Here is a 20,340-nt window from a genome sequence, read left to right as displayed (position 1 = left end):
TTCTAATTATTGGAATATAGCTAATTTTAATCAGGTGCTGGATTATTTACACTACTATATGTGAAATATTAACACAACATTGATAATCACTGTGTAATATAAGGATTGTTATTATTAATACTGATATATTCACTCTAAAAAAATGTTGGGTTATTTTCAACCAAGCTTTGGGTAAAAAGGGATGAATCCAGCCGTTGGGTTGTTTCAACCTAAAATGCGTTAATTAACCCAACTGCTGGGTTCTTCCCTTAAGACCCAACGCTGGGTTGAAAATAACCAACATATCCCCATTTCCAAAAATGTGGTTGGCCGCTTACATTTTTTAAAACTGGTTGGTTTCGAAGTATCATGAATGAATGTGTAAGTGATTTACAGTCAGCGTTCTTGCCCCGGCCAGCAACACATAAGCATAGTGAATGAAAACAAACACATTTAACATAAGAAGATATAGATTTTAATATCTTTATAAACGTTTTTTCTTGTTTTTTGAGAACAACTTGTTAAACCATCAAATCACTAGGATGGAGAGACACAGAAGAGACAGGAGAGAAAGGGAAAGAGGAGAGGAAATTGTATTTGTGCAGTTTAGTCAGAAAACTATGCCCTACGGACATACCAAATCAAGATATTAACAAAAATTCCAACAAAAAAACAAAGGGTAAAATAATTACCATAAAAAATTATAATTGAGTTCTGAAGAGAGGCTCTTCAGAGATTCAGAAACCCTGTTGTAATCAAAAATGTCAGTTATGATGTCAGTGTCATAGTACTGGTTAATATTTCCATTGCAGAGTGTGACATAAAGTTCTCCTTATTTGTACAAAGTGTGTTTTAGACCAGGAGAAACAGTTCTTCCACCATCCATCCTTTTAGTGGCCCCAGTGTCAGTGAAGTGATCGTCCCTCCCGTGGATTCACAGCAGACACTCTAGAGGCAACCAAACATGCCTATATGGCTCCAAAATGTCTTGAAAGTCTTTTTAAGATACATGTAGTTTCTTTTTGTTTTTGTTTTTTAGCTTTCGTCTTCTCTGGCTTGTTAAAACAGTTGATTTTTGACCTCTCTAAGAAAGAAAGATGTCTGTGTTTTCGATGGCGGGCTTACTGCAGGCTGAAGTCGCTTTGTCAAAATGGAGTTCACTTCAATTAGACCTGTGTCCCCCTCCAGAGTCTGTGCCCCCATCACAAGTCCATTTCTAAATCCTCTGAGTCACAGCCGAACAAAACGAACAAACACAGAGAACAAGAAACAAACACACCTCTAATTTTTCATAGCTTTTTATACTGGACACATACGCACACACTGTTTCTTTGAAGCAGATGAGGTCAAATGGGTCTCATTTGCTTCTACAAACAATATAGCAGCTAGTATAACCATTGGCTTTGTATGTGCTCTTATAAAACAATACAATCCCAAATTCACCTGAAGCCACTTTTTAGGGCAAAATAAGAAATTATGAAACATGAGTGGAGGAATATATGAAAGGGAAAAGGGAAATTAAGGTGGTATTTAGGTCTTCACTGTTCAATTGAGGTAAGCTTGATGTATGTGCTTTTATATTGGCTCTCCAGTTTTGGAGCACTGCTTACAGCACTTTTAGTTGTTTACGATACTTGGTTTCGTTTCAAGTCATTTACTTGAGTTAGATAAGATTCCCATATACAAATGAAAGCAGGTCATTAACCCTAATGATGATTGACAGTCTTCATCAGAGGAGATTTAAGCAATTATTTGGCAATGTAATATAACAAACAGAGAACTATGTTACTTGTAGGATTAGCAGCGTCCTTTTTCATCTGATGTTTGCTGTTAAAGGGATAGTTCACCCAAAAATGAAAATTCTATCATCATTTACTCATCCATTGTTTCAAAGCTTTATTAATGTCTTTGTTCTGCTAAGAACAAATAATGATATTTGTAAGAATTGTAGAATTTTTTTGTTCTGGGACATCATCCACTACCATTGTGGGAAAAAAATATTGTATCTTTTTTTGTTCTGTTGAATACAAAATTACATATTTTTAAGAATTGAAAGCAAACAGTTCCGGGGAAACTTGGACAATCATTTAAATGTATTCCTAATAAGGTAGTCAATGATGTCACAGAACTGAAAATTGCAAACATTCTTCAAATTACCTCTTTATGTGTCCATCAAAACAAAGTAATTTATACAGGTATGAAACGACATTAGGGTGAGTAAATGATGACAGGATTTTCCTTTTTGGGTGAACTATCTCTTTAAGTGAAAATTGGTGACATGGCGCTTTCTAAACACAACTCTGCCATCTGTTTATCTTTACTTAGCTTGCATCCCCTATTGCACATTCCTTTTTACATGTTTATTTGGTTATCTGTGCTTTCTTTCATTAAAATACATTTCCATTTGGAAGGGGAGAAGAGACCAACAGGAAATAAGTAACGTAAGAACAACAACAGTGGCAGTGCAAGCATGTTCAATTTGCTTTGCTTTTCTTCATGTTCTCCAACTCATACATTGAGTTTATTTCAGTCCAAATGGCAAAGCTCCATATACAATGTATTACACATTATCACTCACACGTACGCACACAAACTTAAACATACACACGTTAGTAGGCCTGGTAATGTTGGAGCTAGTTCTGAGGACTGTGGAGTATTGGTAATTCTATGAAGGCCCAGCATCCAGTTCAGCGCAGAATGAGCTTGGTGCTTAAAAGCATAAGCAGTCCCAAAATACTAGAGGAAAAAAGAGGCAGATGATAAGAGCTCCCCGTGTTGGTGGCCTGTTGGACCCCACTGGGGGGACGCACAGAGGTCCGGGGTGTGCATTTGTGCTTTCTGCGGGTGTTCGAACCATCTGAAGACGTATCGTCATATTTCCCGGTGAAATCTGGGGAGGAATACTCCTTATCTGCCATTTCCTTTAAGGTGTGGACCTCGTTGGGTCCTTTCCCCTTGCTGCCCCTGACTCGTTGGCGCGTGCAGTTCCGAGAGCGGCCGGGCCTTGGAGCAGGCGGGGAACTTTCTGGTCCTGCCTGTACATCATTTATGGCAGGGGGTGGCTGAGGCAGGGGTGAGGGAGGGGAGGGGTATTGTTCATTCTGGCTGGGGCGGTGTGGAGGCTGGGCAGGATGGGGCTCTTGTTTCAGCGAGACCTTCCCCGTTCCTGCCCAAGTATTGGTCTTACTCTGGTGTAGGGACTCGGAACCAGAACAATTGGGGAAATCCTCTTTCCTCAGTTGCTTCAGATCCTTGCCTGCCAGTTCTGCTGGTGCCATGCAGCCCACCGATGAAGTGGAACCCCGGAACTTTTTGAGCCATTCCCACAACGATAAAGCCTTACAATCGCATTCCCAGGGGTTATCATTGAGGCGTAGATACTCTAGGGCAGGCACCTGAGACAGGCACTCTCCAGCGAGTTCCGTCAGGGAGTTGTTGAACAAATAGAGCGTAGTGAGCCTCCGCAGGTCGTGAAATGCCAGCCGGTCGACCCACTGCAGTTGGTTGTGGTGAAGGAGCAGCCGGTCCAAAGCCCCCAGCCCTCTGAATGTGTTCTGGTGCAGACTCCACAGCCGGTTCCCGTGGAGAAACAGGTGGCTTAAATTGTGTAAATCCACAAAGAGATCGTCTTGCAGATACTCTAAATGGTTATCCTTCAGACACAGAAACAAAGCATTGGTTATATACTGTATTACATTAAAGAAACATAATGCAATATAACGTTTTCTTATCTTGTTATCTAAGCAGTTCACTACATGAGGGGCTCACCTGCAGGTAAAGATACTGGAGGTTGCGGAGACCCTGGAAGATGTTATTGGGCACTGCACTGAGGCCACAGCGGTATAGGTGGAGGGCATGGAGCCGGCCCAGCCCGTGAAAGGTTTCTGCAGACAGCGAACGCAGGTAGCGATTGTCTCCCAGGTCAAGCTCCTCCAGCAGGTTGAACCCTTGGAAGGTGGACGGTTCAATATATGTGATATTGTTGGAGTAGATCCACAGAGTGACCGTGGTAGGGCTGAAGTGTCCCCGTAGCAGTCGATGTATCTTGTTGTTTTGAAGGAAGATGCGTTCGCTGTGTGGAGGAATACCTTCAGGGACTGACAGGAAGTTGTGGGCTTGGCAGCTGACAGTGCTGGGGGCCATGTAGCATATGCAGTGACGTGGGCAGGACCAGGAAATCTCCAGCCCACAGAGTACCAGTAGGAACTCCAGCCCACAGCCTGCAAAAAAAATAGAGAGAGATAGTGTTAACATTTTACTGATGTTAATTAGCATAGAACAAAAACATTGCTTGGAGGAACAGTAAATCAATTAGAGACACTGGAGCTTGATAAAGTGAGTCGATATGTTTGTGAACTTTAATATAGAAAAAGAGCCTTTTATTAGTATCATATAGTCATAATGTTAACGTTAAAAATATTTTTTAACTGCGATCATCTTTCTGTGTGATCGATTGTTTCTATGTTGTGATGTAATATATTTTATAAATTAATTTTAAAGGAATATTTCACCCAAAAATTAAAATTCTGTCATGTCATGAATTACTCACTTTCTCTAGTTGTTCCACATCTGTATAAATGTCTTTGTTTGTTTGAACACAGAGAAAGATATTTTGACAAATGATTGTAACCAACAGTTCTTGGACCCCATTGACTATAGTAGGAAAATTACAAGGGTAGTCAAAATTGCCCTTGATCTGTCCTACATTCTTCAAAATATATTTTTTTGTGTTCAATAGAAGAAAAAATATATAAAGTAATTGTTCCTATGGTAGTCAATGGTGTTCAAGAACTGTTTGGTTACAAGCATTCTTCCAAATTTATACAGATTTGGAACAACTCGAATGTGAGTTTTTATTTTTGGGTGAACTATTCCTTTAAAGACAAAATTCACAATTTTCACTGGATCATAAGTACGGTCATCATAAAGTCATGTGATGATATTTTATTTTATACTATATGTTACCTGATTCTAATATATTTCTTACACAAATGTACATTGTTCACCCAAATTGAAACGTCTGTCAGCATTTACTCATCCTCGTGTCATTACAAACCTGTATGACTCGCAGAACACAAAATAAGATATTTTGAAGATCGTAGGTAACCTAACAAAATTGACCTCCCCATTGATCTCCATTGTATGGACACAAAACCTCAAAGACATATCTCAAAATATCTCCTTTTGTGTTTTACAGAAGAAAGAATCACACACAGCTTATCAATAAATGCTTCATGTCAGATTTTTTGTTGTTGTGGTGATCTCTTTAAGACTACGGATGTGGTAGAATGTATACATTTACATTCATTTTGTGCTGAGCTATTGTAATTAAGAGGATACCGTGTTCATATAGATCAAACTTCATGATGCTCACACAAGCTCAGTGTCGATGGTACATGCAAGCCACACCATCAATCATTGATAATACTCACGCCTCACATGGACGGAAATCATTATCATATATCCTTTTTATATTCACAAACACGCAACATACTAACATCATTCCGTTTGAAAGTCATTCATGTGTCCTCTGATTTCTGTCTCAAAACACAACTCAGGCTTAAATTGTTCTTTTCCTTAACAAGGTAGATTCTGACCTACAAAACTTAGCCCACGTTGGAAATAAACAATAGCAAGAACCTGCAATGGCTTTAGCGTTTACAAGCACTCCAGGGAAGGTTTGATAATCTGCTTTTTTCCCCCAAAAATGATTCTGTTCATGTGTTCAACCGGAGCTCACCCTGCTCCTGCCGAAACTGATCCCAGAGCCTGCAAATGTTCTCTTGAGTGCTTAGTTAAACCTGTGTTAAGCCTATGAGAGGCATACAATACCCCTGCTGCTTTCTGACAAGCTTCCTTGAAGCCATTTCGTGCAATTTATCCACCTATTCATCTACACACAGAATGGCAGGGAGGGAGACATTTTTACTCTATTATGAGAGCCCCATTTGCTCACAAGTGGCAGCTATCCCCGCCCCTCTTTTCAGAAATGCATTATTCAATGCATCATTGCTGTCATTCACTCAAAATTGATTCGCCGCTGCTGCCTCTTAACATCACCGTAATCCTCCAGCTTTCTGCCTTCGAAATACAGCGCCAGGAATTACGCGTTTTCAGGAGATGAGCGGATATTTATTGGAATATAGCTTTTAACTCCAAATGTGTCTGAGCTGTGGCATTCAGAAGTAAACGCTGTTGACCTTTAGTGATGATTCCCTGGGCGTCTGATGACAGCACAGGAGCAGACTGCCTTCCCTGCGTGCGAGTCTCGCTCCCTGAGTGGCTGTGTAATCCCATTTGTCTTGACGGTGTGCCAAAATGAAATATGTCCTTACCAACAATTTAATAAGCAACCACCGTGCCTCACCAAACTCCCCCCTTGGGTCTTACATGTGTGAGATTAACAGTAACGTTTCTGTTGTTCTTGTAATATTAGCTACCCTAAACTGTTTCCTGGAGCAGAAATTTACATCATTTATTTCTTAGGAAAATGACTTTGACAGATAGGAGCCTAGTAATGGCGTGAATTGTATTATAGGTTAGCACAGCAGTCTTTTGGTGTTAAAAGTTTAATAACACCATGTGTAAAGTAAGCTGTATGCAAGGGTGTGTGATGGTAAATTCGATTTATGAAATTGAACAATTTCCATAGTCATAGATACCTGGACATATCAAAATATAGTTTAAATATATGAAAATTATTTAGATTTACAAATTGGTCTATATTAAATGGATTTAATAAAAATGTATATAGTATGTACAAAAGAAGGCATAAACATCCTTATTTAGGGGGGCAGATCACTATTATTTTCCGAGCAGTCTGCTTGTTTTTCCGTGAAGATCTGGCAACCCTGAGTTTAGGTCTATTCAGGGTATTGAGCAGATGCATTGATGTCACAGAAGAGGGGGGATTAGAGTTCCCTGTCTTTTCATAGACCGTCTTCATTCAGAATCAGACAATCTGACGATAGCTGCTTCACAAGCCTCGCAAGGTCCCAGTGAGATGCTGTGTGTTCAGATAAACCGCACATACAGCTATGGGTTTGAGAATGATCTAGCAGAGGAACAGCTCACAAGATAGATCATAATAAGTTCCTCAATGTTGTAAAGATCTAATATAATGAGATCTGTAGTAATCCAATATTGCGTTAGCTCTCATCTGCTCAACAAATTATATTTTTTCATTCCATCCCCATGTTTTGTTAGTGTGACACCTGTCCCTACAGTGAATGAGAGAGAGTGTGCTGAATTGCAGATGGAACGTTAAGCTTCTTGGGATTTCCACCAAATAAATGGGAAAAAACAAGGCAAACAACTGAGGTTTGGCTATTGGAGCAGTTGAGCCATTTTCCTTTATTTCTCTCACTCTCCGGCTGTTTACGTCTGTTTGCAAACCCCTTTGCATCAAACGCTCCATATCGTGTATAATGGAATTCTCCCTCAACACTTTACGTAACAGATTAGCGTTGTCGCGGTACCATAAACATCATGCTACCAAGTAGTGTCACGATGCCGTGCCATATTCATAATTGAAATCTATGAAATAAACCAAATTTCCTTAATACACAGATCTAAATGAAACATTTTATATATACTATAGTCAGCTGTATTATACCGTACACTACAAACTATTTTACAGTATTATAGTTGGATTAATTGAAGCAAATACGTAGTATACTTTAATAGTTACTTAAGACTCAAAAACGCTAGTGTCTGGGAATTTTTGTAGTTGACGGTTCTAAATACTAAAGTACACTACTAAAGCCAGAAATTTCATCTATACCATGTTTAGATAGAGAAATGTTAGGCTTACTATAAATATGAAAGTAAAACGGCCAGTAGGAGTCAGTGAATCTTTCAACCAATTTGTTCAAAATAACTTCAAGAGCGAATCAATTGTCGTGATAAATGCCTCACTGAATCATTTTCTCGAAACATATATGTGACCCTGCACATTTTTTTTTCCAAATATCATTAGGATATTAAGTAAAGATCATGTTCCATGAAGATATTTTATAAATTTCCTACCGTAAATGTATAAAAACTTTCTTTTTTGTGAGTGGGTGGCCTGATACAATGCCTCAGATTAACAACTTCAGAGGCAACTTTCTCAATTTTTCGCTTTTTTGCACCCTCAGATTCCAGCTTAGTAAACAGTTGTTGTTCCGCCAGAGAGTGTCCTATCCTAACAGACCATATATTAATAGAAAGCTTATTTCTTTAGCTTTCAGTTGATGTAAAAATCTCAATATTAAAAAATTGACGCTTAAGACTGGTTTTGTCGTCCAGGGTCACATATCATTTAGTAACAGAACACTGCAAAAAGGCAGATGTAAGTGTTCAAATTAACGTTAATGTGTCACGCTGAAGGTGTTATTATTTTCCTGTTATCTAATATAGGCTTATATCGGCACTGTTATCTTTCCATTTGCCCCTTAACCGCTTTACTTAGTTTTAACAAAACTTGGTACCACCAGGTAGATGAAATTTGTTGACCAAAACTTGGGAAAAATAATTTTCTGTCAACCACACATATAGAAAGTAGTTTTCTGTGACACACACATGATAAGCACAGATGGTACATCACATCCCTCAGATCTCACTAAATCACCAGCTTACAACTACATACACAAGTTAATGTGCATGGTTCTTGCCAGAAAAAAATCTCTGTCATGATGCTAGAGTATTATGACTGGTTACCAGGGTGTTGCTATGCAGGTTGTTCTGAGTGTTTCGTAGTGTTGCTGTGCAGTTGCCAGGGTGTTCTGGGTTGTTGGCAGTTTCATGGAGGTATCATGCATGTTCATAGCACAAACGATGCAGAACACAAGTTATAAGTCAACTGTTTGGTTTCTAAGTATGAGCATTAAAAATAGAAATGCTTGCCCTATCAGGCACAACCAGCAATACGTGCATTTCTCGGCTGCTGTCTGAAAAATGGTTTCTTTTATTCTTTTCCCACCTTGCAGTACTGAACAAACTCCAGAGATATCTGCTGTTTTACACCTTCCTTATCTAGAGACGAGTCGAGTATGAGAATAGAAGATGCGGGATATTTTTAGAGCTGTGGTGAATGGCAAAGGGCAATAGCGGGATGAGAGGTAATAATGAGAAGAAGAGATAACATAAGGACAAGGAGCAGTCATTAACTGCAAATATAAATGCAATGAACAGGTTTTGCCAGATTTTTTCTCTCACAGTGGGACTTATTTGTCAACCACGTGTGCACATCCAGTATAAACGCTTTCAATGAATGATACTTCATTAATTAATTCATTTATAATGCAACAGTACATTTTTTTCTCAATTAAGATCAAATTTAGCACCCGTTCACAAATGAAAAAAAAACTTTTGGTGGCCTTATATAAAACATCCTGGTATAATACATTACTCTTTTCTATTATGAATAAATACATAAGAAATGGCTTATTGTAAGTTCACTTAGAAGAAGAACAGTTATGATTTGTGCAGTTATCATTCTAAGGTTCAACCTAGAATGGATTCTGCATAAAAATGCAAACAGTCGTGTGTAGTCTTTGCTATATAAACAGTGTTTGCGTTTCAAATGGTTTTACTTGAAGATCTTGTGTGTGTGCTTCAGGCAGATCTGCATCTTTAGAGAGCGTAAGGATACATTAGCAGAGAGTGACAAATGGCTGAACAGGACATGCTTTGTGGAAAGCACTTTTTATTGTTTGGACTCGCATCATGCTATTAACTCTCGGCATGCGTTGACAAATCAAGATTTGTAGTGTTGTAATTGAGAATACAGCAAAGGGAAAATAAAAATTGTGAAAAAAACTAATTATAGCCGATGCACACCAGTCACTGAATAAAATGAATAAGACTTTCACCACTCAATAGTGCCTCTGTAGTGTCTTAGTGTGTCAGTAACATCAATCTCAGATCCCAAGAGTTGGGGAAGGATTACAGCTGTTGCACAATGGAAGCCATGTTGTTGTTTGTGGCTTTTGAGAGATTTTCTATGGTCTTATGTGAGCTACTTGTACTGGACAACCTCACCCAGAACATTTCCTCTACTGCTTCTCGCTCACTCGCTCTTGTTCTTTATTTTCTCACTCCAGTATTACTCTATGAAAGACACTGTTGAAAGCTTGTTATGCCAAGACTGATTAGACAGTCTGCAACCAGGCTCTCCATTTGACCCTGTGGTCACCATGCCTTTTCATGGCACGCAGTCTCCAAGCGTCGAAATAAATAAATAAAGGCATAAAGCAGAATGGCTTTGGTCCCCAGACAGTCAGCACGAAGTAAGTGTGTGGAATATCAATGGAACATAGTTCACACTAAATTCGCCCTCATGAATAACACATGGTTGCTAATAGGAGAGAAATGTCCCGTCTGTTTCCCTGCGTGACTCTGCCCACCATTACACGGGATAAACTAAATATCCTGTTTCTCTCTAAGGACTCCGATAAACACTTGGCTGTTCGTTGCCTTGCAAGTCTATACAAGTCTATAAACGGCACGATTTCTCGTAATGTTTTTGGGCCGACGTTCACACGTTCACACAGCATTTGACAATCAAGCTAATGGCAAAGCAATAAAGCTCAACATTGATTGGTTCAAGCCTTGTTTGCAGAGCCAAAGGGAAATCAACTGAGTTCTTACACACTGTTGGCATTATTTTTGCTTGTTTAACTGTCTTCATGGGTAAATAGACAATAGAAAGTTAATAATAGACTTGGAGCTTATTTTAATGTAAGCCAACTCTTTTTTTTAACCTAAGAGTTGTATATCACTACCTCTTGTGGTGAGAATTCCTGTCATTTTCAAAATGGATATTGTCAAATATCCAAAATGGATATTGTCTTAGATCTAGACCATCTCGTGCATCTCCTTCTGCCCCCTGGTTATCTGAAGTTCTCCGTGAGCATCGCGCATCTCTCAGGTCTGCTGAGAGAAAGTGGCGCAAATCAAAAGAACCCACTGACCTCTCTCTCTACCAGTCTATTCTCTCTTCCTTCTCTGCGGATGTCTCCTCTGCGAAAACCCAATACTACCACACTAAAATCAACAACTCTCCTGACCCTCGTACTCTCTTTAAAACCTTTTCTGCTCTCCTCTGCCCGCCTTCCCCCTCACCTCCATCGGACTTAACAGCTGACGATTTCGCATCGTTCTTTTTAAAGAAAACGAGCACCATCAGCAATCAATTCTCTGCGCCACCGCCTCTTGACCACAGTCAATCCCCTGACACATGCTTGTTCCCCTCGTTCTCTCTCCTATCTGAAGAGGAAGTTTCCAAGGTAATTTCTTCCAAACACCCGACTACCTGCCCTCTAGATCCCATCCCCACACATCTCCTCCAGGCCATCTCTCCATCGGTTGTTCCCTCTCTGACTCACATTATCAACTCGTCTCTCACCACTGGCACATTTCCTACACTCTTCAAAGAGGCCCGTATTACCCCACTACTAAAGAAGCCTACTCTTAATCCTGCACTGTTAGAAAACTATAGACCGGTATCCCTACTCCCCTTCGCTGCTAAAACTCTAGAACGTGTTGTTTGTAACCAGCTCTCATCTTTCCTCTCCCAGAACAACCTCCTGGACAGCAACCAGTCTGGGTTCAAGAGCGGTCATTCCACTGAGACTGCGCTGCTCTCTGTTATTGAAGCCCTGAGACTGGAAAGAGCCTCCTCTAACTCATCTGTTCTTATCCTACTGGATCTATCTGCCGCCTTTGACACCGTTAACCATCACATCCTCCTGTCCACCCTCAAGGCGATGGGGGTCTCTGGAATGGTGCTACAATGGTTCAGGTCTTACCTCTCGGGTAGGTCCTTTAGAGTATCTTGGAGAGGTGAGGTGTCGGAGTCACATCATCTCGACACAGGTGTGCCTCAGGGCTCAGTGCTTGGTCCGTTGCTATTCTCTGTATACACGACATCCCTTGGCTCTGTCATTAGGAAACATGGCTTTTCCTATCACTGCTATGCGGATGATACACAACTCTACATGTCTTTTCGCCCTGACGATCCGACTGTCTCTGCACGCATCTCAGCTTGCCTAGCCGACATCTCGCTCTGGATGAACGCCCATCACCTGCAGCTGAACCTTCCAAAAACAGAACTGCTTGTAATCCCGGCTGACACGAAGACTCATCACAACCTTTCCATTCAACTGGGCTCATCAACCATCACACCTTCCAGAAAAGCAAGAAACCTGGGAGTGGTAATCGATGATCAGCTCAACTTCACAGATCAAGTTGCCAACACCGCCCGGTCCTGTAGATTCATCCTCTACAATATCAGAAAAATTAGACCCTTCCTATCAGAGCATGCTACACAGATCCTTGTCCAGGCTCTTGTCCTGGCCAGACTGGACTACTGCAATGCACTACTGGGAGGACTTCCAGCTTGCACAAACAAACCTCTACAGATGATCCAGAATGCTGCGGCAAGAGTTATCTTTAATGAACCAAAGAGAGCACACGTCACTCCTCTACTCATTAAGCTACATTGGCTTCCCGTAGTCGCTCGCATCAAATTCAAGACTCTGCTCCTGGCCTACAAGACCACTACTGGTTCGGCACCACCTTATCTTAAATCGCTAATGCAGACATATGTACCCACCAGATCCCTACGCTCTGCAAACGAACGACGTCTTGTGGTGCCATCCCATAAAGGTAAAAAATCTCTCTCGCGCACCTTCTCCGGATCTGTTCCACCTATGTGGAATGATCTGCCCGCTGCTACAAGATCTGCAGATTCTGTAGCCATCTTTAAGAAACGCCTGAAAACACATCTCTTCCGCCAACATCTGACTGATCTGTTCTGACTCTTTTCTTCTCCACTCTTTTCTTCTCTACTCTTTTTCTTCTCTACTCAACTAAAAAAAAAAAAAAAAAAAAAAAAAAAAAAATGTATGAATGAGTGAATGGTTACGTATACTGTGTTAGGCTATATGAGACTAGTCTTCATTTTAATTGCACTTATGCTTTTGTTGTACTTATGCTGTCCTAATTGCTTCCATTACCTACCCCACTTGTAAGTCGCTTTGGATAAAAGCGTCTGCTAAATGACTAAATGTAAATGTAAATGTCAAATGACTTACGTAGACTGTTAACTGTCACCCGTTCCGTATACGGGACACCTAAGTTTGCCTCAATATTGTGCATGTAATTTCCAATTGAATCATGACAAACTATATATTATTGGAAAGGTCTAAGACTCTAGAACACAGATTTCTTTGGCATTTTTTTAAATAATTTATGTAGGGAGAGTAATTGATTATTTTTTTAGAAAGAGTGCTTAGATTTTTTGTTAGCTTTTTGCGACCCATATTTTCTAATGTTTTTTGTAATCAAAGAAAAACTAACTTTTTTTTTTACAATAAACCTAAGAACATACCTTTAATTTGTGTGTGTGTGTGTGTGTGTGTGTGTGTGTGTGATTTTTGTTGTTGTTGCAATAAGCAGCTACTTTTCTTTTTTCAAAGAGACCAACTGTAAGTATGTATTCCAAAGTATTTATGAGTTACCGCCATTTTAGTTCCAACATGTGTTTTTATGTGTATGCTCAAAAAGGGCTCCGACTGTTAACAGGTTCACAGAATATATGAAAAATACTCCTCATTTTATCGTTTCAAAACCTGCCACTATTTTCTTTATAATGAAAGTGAATGAGCATGCGTTCGGGTTTGATCAACAAAAGAGTGAGTAGCCTAAAAAATGACTCATTCATTTATTTAATTTTAGCAGCATCTTTCAACTTTGTATACTGTAGACTTGCAAGTGTTGTGTTAAAGCTAAAGATAAGGGTGTTATGTTGAATTAAAAAAAAATATTTCAAGCTCAGTTTTATATATTACATGCTGTTAAAAGGAAATAAAAGTAGCGCAGTGTCATTAAGTCGCATTGGTGGTGTGTGAAACCCAATTGCCTAGAAAGCAAGGAAGGACAGACTGTAATCAAAGCAAATATGAAGGCTTTAGTGTTTAAAAACCAACACTGTGAATGTACATTAATTCATGTTTGATGTGGCGGTTACTCTTAGTTGAACGCAATCATTGCAGTTATTTGAGCACAAAAACATTATTAGAGTATTTGTTTAATACAGAGCTTTGTTGTAAAACAGTGCTTGCGTTTCTTCATAACAACCACCCCGAGCTTGCTGGTTAGTAGTGAGCTAGAATAAAAACTGTTTATCTCTGTATGAAGCTGTTTATTTGCTTTTCATAATAGCAGCATGCTAGCTGAGCCTCAAATCTTTTATGAAAGGGATTTGAGCTGGCTGTTATTTATTAAATAAGATGTCGCAGTGTCACGATTCTGTTGTGGTTTATTAATGATGACAGTAATGAAGGGACAAGATAGCTCGTAGTTATTATAGCACGTTTGTTTTGCAATATTTCTAAGTTTCCAATTTTGAAAATGTACTTAGAAATGTATATGGTTGGTAAAAATGTAGCGTAGGATGTGAAAGCGATAAAAGTCTATTTGAGTTTCTGACTGGAATATTTGTGTTTATCTTTAAATCTAGTTACATCACAAAGTATGTACTAAGTACTTTTGGGGATGTCCTTGAAGATTTATGAGACTAAACAAGGTTTTCATTTGCTTCTAAAAATGGAAACATTACATTTTAAAGGGATAGTTGACCCAAAACATTTTTTCGTCATTTACTCACCCTCGGGTTCTTCTTATAAATCTCTTTGTCCTGCTAAACAGAAAGGAAGATATCTGGAAGATTGTAACGGTAGCATACAGTATACAGCCAGTACAGATCCTTAGATCCTTCTGTAGTAAATATAACTACATACTGTAAATGTAAGAATATTTAAGTCACTGAGAAGTCAATGTTAATGTAAGTGTGTGTTTTTGCAGTCTGATTTGGAGACCTGTTACAGAACAAGTGCCTTTCTGGCTGTCACATTTCAAGGACCATTGTAGTCAAATTTCCCTCAATCACTTTACGATTTGGAAAGTAAGACCCCAATTATACTGTCCCGGCTCTCTTAAGTAAATACAATGCCTTTTTTATTATTGTTTGATTTATTTGCAGAGGGATTACAAAGTGGCCAATTTGAGAACACGGGTTTCGAGAGCGTTTACTTGAATTAAGTGATTTAACTGAGTTATGCAACCGAATAAAGTCAGAAAAAATAACACTTATTGTTTTTATTGAATCACATAAACCAGTATAAAATTGATTCAGTAAACAAAATGACAAAAGGAAATATAGCCCCATTAGCCTCCATACAACCAGTGTAAATGTATTTTTTTATGTTGATATATTTAATTGTGCTCAGTTTTAATTATGTTTAAAAAGGCTTTTGAAGACATTCAACAAGTACATAGAAAATGTACCTTTATTTTTATGCGGTTGTAAACTACATGCTGTACTATGCATAATTACAAATAAAATATGAATTGAAAATTGAATTGAAATCGTTCATAAATAATGAGTGGTGTATATACAGTACAGAATTGTTACTCCATACCAGAGAGAACTGAAGTGTTGAGTTGTGCAGGTCCCACCTCAATCGTGCTCCGCTAGATAAACTCATATAGTAGAGATATTGTTGGCACTGATCACCAATGAGGGAAGCCCAGTGCCTTGCCAACTGTTATCTGAACTAAAATAGGCTGTTTCATTATTGATGTTTTTGCAGCGCTTGCCACTTCGTTCAACTTGTGGTATTGTGAGTGAAAGTGGCTCGATTTAACAAGCCAATAAGTTTGAGATGCCAATACATCTGTCAAAGATTAAGGGACGGGCTACTGAATGCAAATCTAAAAGCGAGAGAGAGATCGACACACATGGAGTACGTATTTGTATAAGTCCTTCAATGTGATGTAAAACTTGAAACACTTTCTGTGACATGTGGTTTCTGTTGTAAATGATGTAGCATCAAGGCCGTAAACTGGCCATGTTTTGCAAATGTGTCAAGGAAGAAATGTGCATGCAAAGACATTTAAAGAGACAGATGAAGGTAAACGGTCTCTGATAATTTTAGTCTTCAAACGGAGGAGTTAAAAATAGTCAGTATGATCTAACAGCTACCGAATGGGGCATGTATATAATAAAAAGCTGCGTGTCTAGATGATTATGCCTTGTTGGTAGAGGATACAGAAATGCAGAGGTGCCCGGCTGAGGGATCCGCAGCTGTTTAATACCCAAATCTTAATTATGAAAATTACATAGATGTCACGGTGATGTTTATTCTATTTACTTCTGTTTGGAGCAGAGAGGGGATGGGCTTATTGTTTTATGGGTTAGTTTTGTTTAAGGGCCTGCTGAATTACCAGACGTGACTTGAAGTGATAAAAATGTTCCCTTACTATTGCACAGCAGTCCATCCCTCTATTGCAGTGTTTCTTTACAGCAATACACTGTGAATGATGAATCTGCGCTTTGAGAAGCTGTCAATCGCTTTGCTCTTATATCAGGTGCGTATAAATCAAATGTGGAATTAATCGACACACCACACCCATGGCAAATGCTGTCCCTCACTGTACAACATCAGATCCGCATGAACACTTGTGCGTTGCTGTAAAGCATAATTAATGGAACGGTTGCATTGAGGGCTTTATTTCCTGCTATAACTCAAAATACTCAATGCATCGCATGCTTCTGCATTGTGGCGTCTGAAGGCTGAGTTTTACATCCAGCGCTTGGCCTTGTGCAAAATGACAGCCTGTCTTACATGTGCTCTTTTCCTTTAGTACAGCGTTGCAGCAAAACGCCCTCAAAAGGGATAGTGCACGCATCTTTTCGAGTGAAGGTTGGCCGGGTTTGACGTTTGTATCAGGCCTAAATATTGGCAATTAAATTTGACATTAATTCATTTTACTTCAATTTGTGTCGCTTTATTTAATGGCTGCCTAACACGATGCCTAAGGACACCTGAGGAACATTTTGCACAGAGCTAATTTTCCTTTCGTGTCTCATTTAAATTTAAAGCTTGATGTTGGTCATTGATCAGTCAGACAGAGTCATCAGTCACCGGACCACTCAACAACGTCATGCTTCCGCATTCTTACTGGTTGAATGCCGGCGGACACATGCAAGTTCGCCGAATGAACTGTTGGTAAAAGGTTTTTGTGAAGAATGATTTACAGCTTGAACACACCTCGCTCAAGGCAGGCCGGCACACCCTGGTCCTGCTGCAACCAAAGGGGCCAATTTTCCAGCTCACTTCGTTTTAGTATTGGCATCCTTCAACACTTTTCTGAGACTGCCTTCAAAGAAATGCCGCTCCTTTTGGTTTGCGTGTGCTCCCGATGCATGCCGTGCAAGCTAACCATTTGTGTGGCCCAGATTTGGAGGCTATAAATTATAAAACGGTAACATTTTTGGAAGCACAACTCAAAAATTTGGAAAGACAAATGCAGACACGTTAATTGCAGCAAGTACTGGAGCATTAAGCAGGTGAGTAAAAGCTTGAAGACAGGGAGAAGTCAGGCAGGTAAATGCAAATAATAACAATCGTTTTATAAATGTGATAAAGAAATATATGAGAGCAGCTCCACTCAGTAACTCAACAGATTAGTCGTGACAGCCAGCGTACAGAAGAGAGACCCCAATCCTGGTGCTCTGACCTCCCTGTCGACTAGGTCTCAGTTTATGCAGTCAAAACCATATTGCTTGAATTGGCTAAACAACTTTCAGAATAAACACCATGTTATGCTGCGACTGCATCTTTCTTCCTGTAGGATATGGCAGTGATTTGTAGGTTTATAGGCATGAATACCTTTGTGTTTTGTATAATTATAAAAACATTTTCCGTCTGTCAGTTCACACAGAATCTATTCATGTGTTTCTGGGTATGTTCAGTTGACTGCGGCAGCACGCTGGGCAAGGTATCAGCTGGGTCCTAAAGTCCTCAAGATACCTTGATTTATTTTTTACTTTAGAATTTATATTATTTTATTTTGTGATGCCCAACCATCCTTGTTCCTATATCAGCTCGTATTGCTGTTTTTTTACACTTTAAGACCTCAGCTTGATTGATAATATTACAGATCATGTATATTGTGCAAGTGTCTGGGTAACAAATAGGCTAACCCTTTTGTTTTCCAACTCTGTTTGTTGTTGCGGTTTCTTGTATTTATTTTACATTACCACACGTCTGGTGGTTTTTCCTCGCTTGTTTCAGCATCGTCATTGTAGCTGCTTTCTGTCTCACCTCACTGGTGGAGGAAGAGAAAATTCACCATTCTGTTCTTCTGATGTACCTTTACCCCCCTTATCGCTGTTCTTCATTCTTGTTGTCTTTGACTCCCTCTCTGTTTCCTCTTTTTGTGTTTTCTTATTTTTTGTATTCTTCTTCATGATGTGTTACAGAGTAGGAGCTTTTGTAAGAGTGTATATAATATGTAGCTATATAAGGCTTAGTGCCTTCGGTCCTGTTCACATTTAAGTTCTTTTTTTACAAGAAAAAGTTGACAATGCCGTTTTTTGTTATAAAATGCTCGCAGCGTTGTGGTTACAAATAGCAGCCGGCAATGTTCAAAGATAGCATTTGTGCACAAAGTCAGCTTAGAGAGACAGGCTTCATAGGCAGCATAACAGAATTCTGTTTGAATTATAAATAGAGAGCGTCTTGCTACAACCAATCACATATTTAAAAAAAACTACAATACTAATTTCTTGAAATGCGATCAAAAGCCAATGAATGCGAAAATTAAACCTACATTTATACAAAACTCTTTCAACCTCAAATGACGCTCTGTGGTGCAGAAAAATACCCTGGCCTTTAAAAAAGGTTTTAATCTATAGGATTATAATGCAAAATAGACACTAGCATCTTCAAAAAGGAAGTCAAGTGTGAACATGGTCTTAAACTGCGTTCAAGCTACCTGCGACTCTCTGAGGTCGTTTGGAGGCGTTCCTAATTTTGATTGTCCTTAGTTTAGTGGTCGACCATTATAGGTTTTTTAATTTCCAGTGCCGAAAAACTATATTAAAGGGGTGATTTAACGCTGTTTCATCCATTCTGACTGTTGAACGTGCTGGCTTCTCATGCTTAACATAGTCAACTTGTTAAAAAACAAGTTGGACATATGACCTAGTATTTCTGTGCTCGATACACTCCCCCAACACTTCAACTTGTTTGGAAAGTTTTTTATAAGTCTGGATCCCTGTTTCGTAACAGGGATCCTATTCCTTTTATTGGGCAACTTTCCCGGAGAAGCACAGCAAGGTGAAAGAAATAGCTCACCCACGCGTCAGACAGTAAGACCCGCTTACCATCAAGATTGATTGCACTGCGTCAAGATTGGCTGTGCTGTGGGCCTGCAGCTCATTACACTTGCGATAGTGCGAGAAGTCAGTAGTTTGTTGGTTCACCGCATTTCAGTGATAGATGTTATATAAATGGTGGATATAATGTTGGATTTGGAGATCTTTTGAAACTAATAGATGGCACGGTCCCAGTGCTAAAAGATGCCGGACATGAACCACACGTGGTAAGTGAAACTAAGTCATGTGTCTGCTTTTGTTGGCATCGGCGCTAAACGTTACATGCATAATGTAAAAACACGAAGGGATTAATGTGATGATGTAATGTTATTGTGTGCTCGTGCTCTAGGTCCATCCCTCCTGCCTGCCTTCAGCAGCTTGTAACTGTACCCAAGTCCGCTTAAAAAGGAAATCTGGGGCGCAGTTCATGTGCACTTCGCTGCTGATATGAATGCAATCATACCCAATGGCCTAATATATTGATTACTGGATGTTATATATATTTCGCCATGTATAACTAAACGATCCCTTCAGCTTATACTGCTACAATGTTTAGCAATTGTGTTTTTAACATACGTTGTGTTTTCCAATATACTGTATGCAAAACATCAAAAAACATTCAAAAAGGTCTTTGTGACACATGTAATCACTCAAGTGATCCTTATAATGCATTCTAATAGGAATTAACTCTCTCTCTTTTTCACAAACACTTCTACCCTGAGTCCTATCAACTGTATTTCTCCCACTCAGCCAGTGTCACTATCCCAGTGTTGTTCACTCTTCCCTCTGTGATTTTGTTTGGTTGTTTCATCACACTCAGCAACACCGGAAGCTCAGCTGGATAAAACACAGTCCACATTCGCATTCATTACGACAAGCCAATCTGGACGTAAGAGATATAGCAGCTTACGGGATCCACAGAGTTATACGGAAGCCACACCACGCTCAACATTAACTTTATAACTTAGTCATCAGGCTTTACAAAATGTCTTTCATCATGCTAATTTACTTACAAATTCTGAAACTCAGAAATAACTTTTTTCAATGAAAAGGGCTCTGTGGATTATAACATAAGGCTACTCTTAGAGTTGCTCTTCTTCACCATGAACAAGCTGGATATTACTTTTCGGTGCTGCAGAAGATTGAGGAAT

The 20,340-nt window shown here is 39.4% G+C and overlaps 2 protein-coding genes across 2 annotated transcripts in view; one reads left to right on the top strand and one right to left on the bottom strand.

Moving 5' to 3' along the window:
• Window positions 1-438: 438 nt before the first annotated feature.
• rtn4rl1b (reticulon 4 receptor-like 1b) overlaps window positions 439-20,340 on the bottom strand; it is a 135,326-nt gene continuing 115,424 nt past the window's right edge. The window contains exons 2-3 of the mRNA XM_056757699.1: window positions 3,748-4,199; window positions 439-3,632 (exon numbers count right to left, since the gene is read on the bottom strand). Of these exons, the coding sequence (XP_056613677.1) occupies window positions 2,667-3,632; window positions 3,748-4,199 (1,418 nt within the window). The 3' untranslated portion in view covers window positions 439-2,666. The remainder of the gene's footprint in view (window positions 3,633-3,747; window positions 4,200-20,340) is intronic.
• On the top strand, window positions 10,820-13,035 carry LOC130429246 (uncharacterized). The gene is made up of 2 exons (XM_056757700.1): window positions 10,820-11,778; window positions 11,912-13,035. The coding sequence occupies exons 1-2, from the start codon at window positions 11,756-11,758 to the stop codon at window positions 12,780-12,782; spliced, it is 894 nt and encodes a 297-aa protein (XP_056613678.1). The 5' UTR covers window positions 10,820-11,755; the 3' UTR covers window positions 12,783-13,035.

This window comes from Triplophysa dalaica, chromosome 9 (assembly GCF_015846415.1).
Source record: "Triplophysa dalaica isolate WHDGS20190420 chromosome 9, ASM1584641v1, whole genome shotgun sequence".
Taxonomy (NCBI): domain Eukaryota; kingdom Metazoa; phylum Chordata; class Actinopteri; order Cypriniformes; family Nemacheilidae; genus Triplophysa; species Triplophysa dalaica.
The sequence above is the reverse complement of the archived record's forward strand: the minus strand, read 5'-3'. Positions and strand labels throughout refer to the sequence as shown.

Bases quoted from the DNA above. Each gene is read 5' to 3' on its own strand.
- LOC130429246 (XM_056757700.1), top strand. From the start codon at position 11,756: ATGGTTCAGGTCTTACCTCTCGG. The intron at 11,779-11,911 runs GTAGGTCCTTTA...CTCTGTCATTAG, and splicing joins GTTCAGGTCTTACCTCTCGG to GAAACATGGCTTTTCCTATC.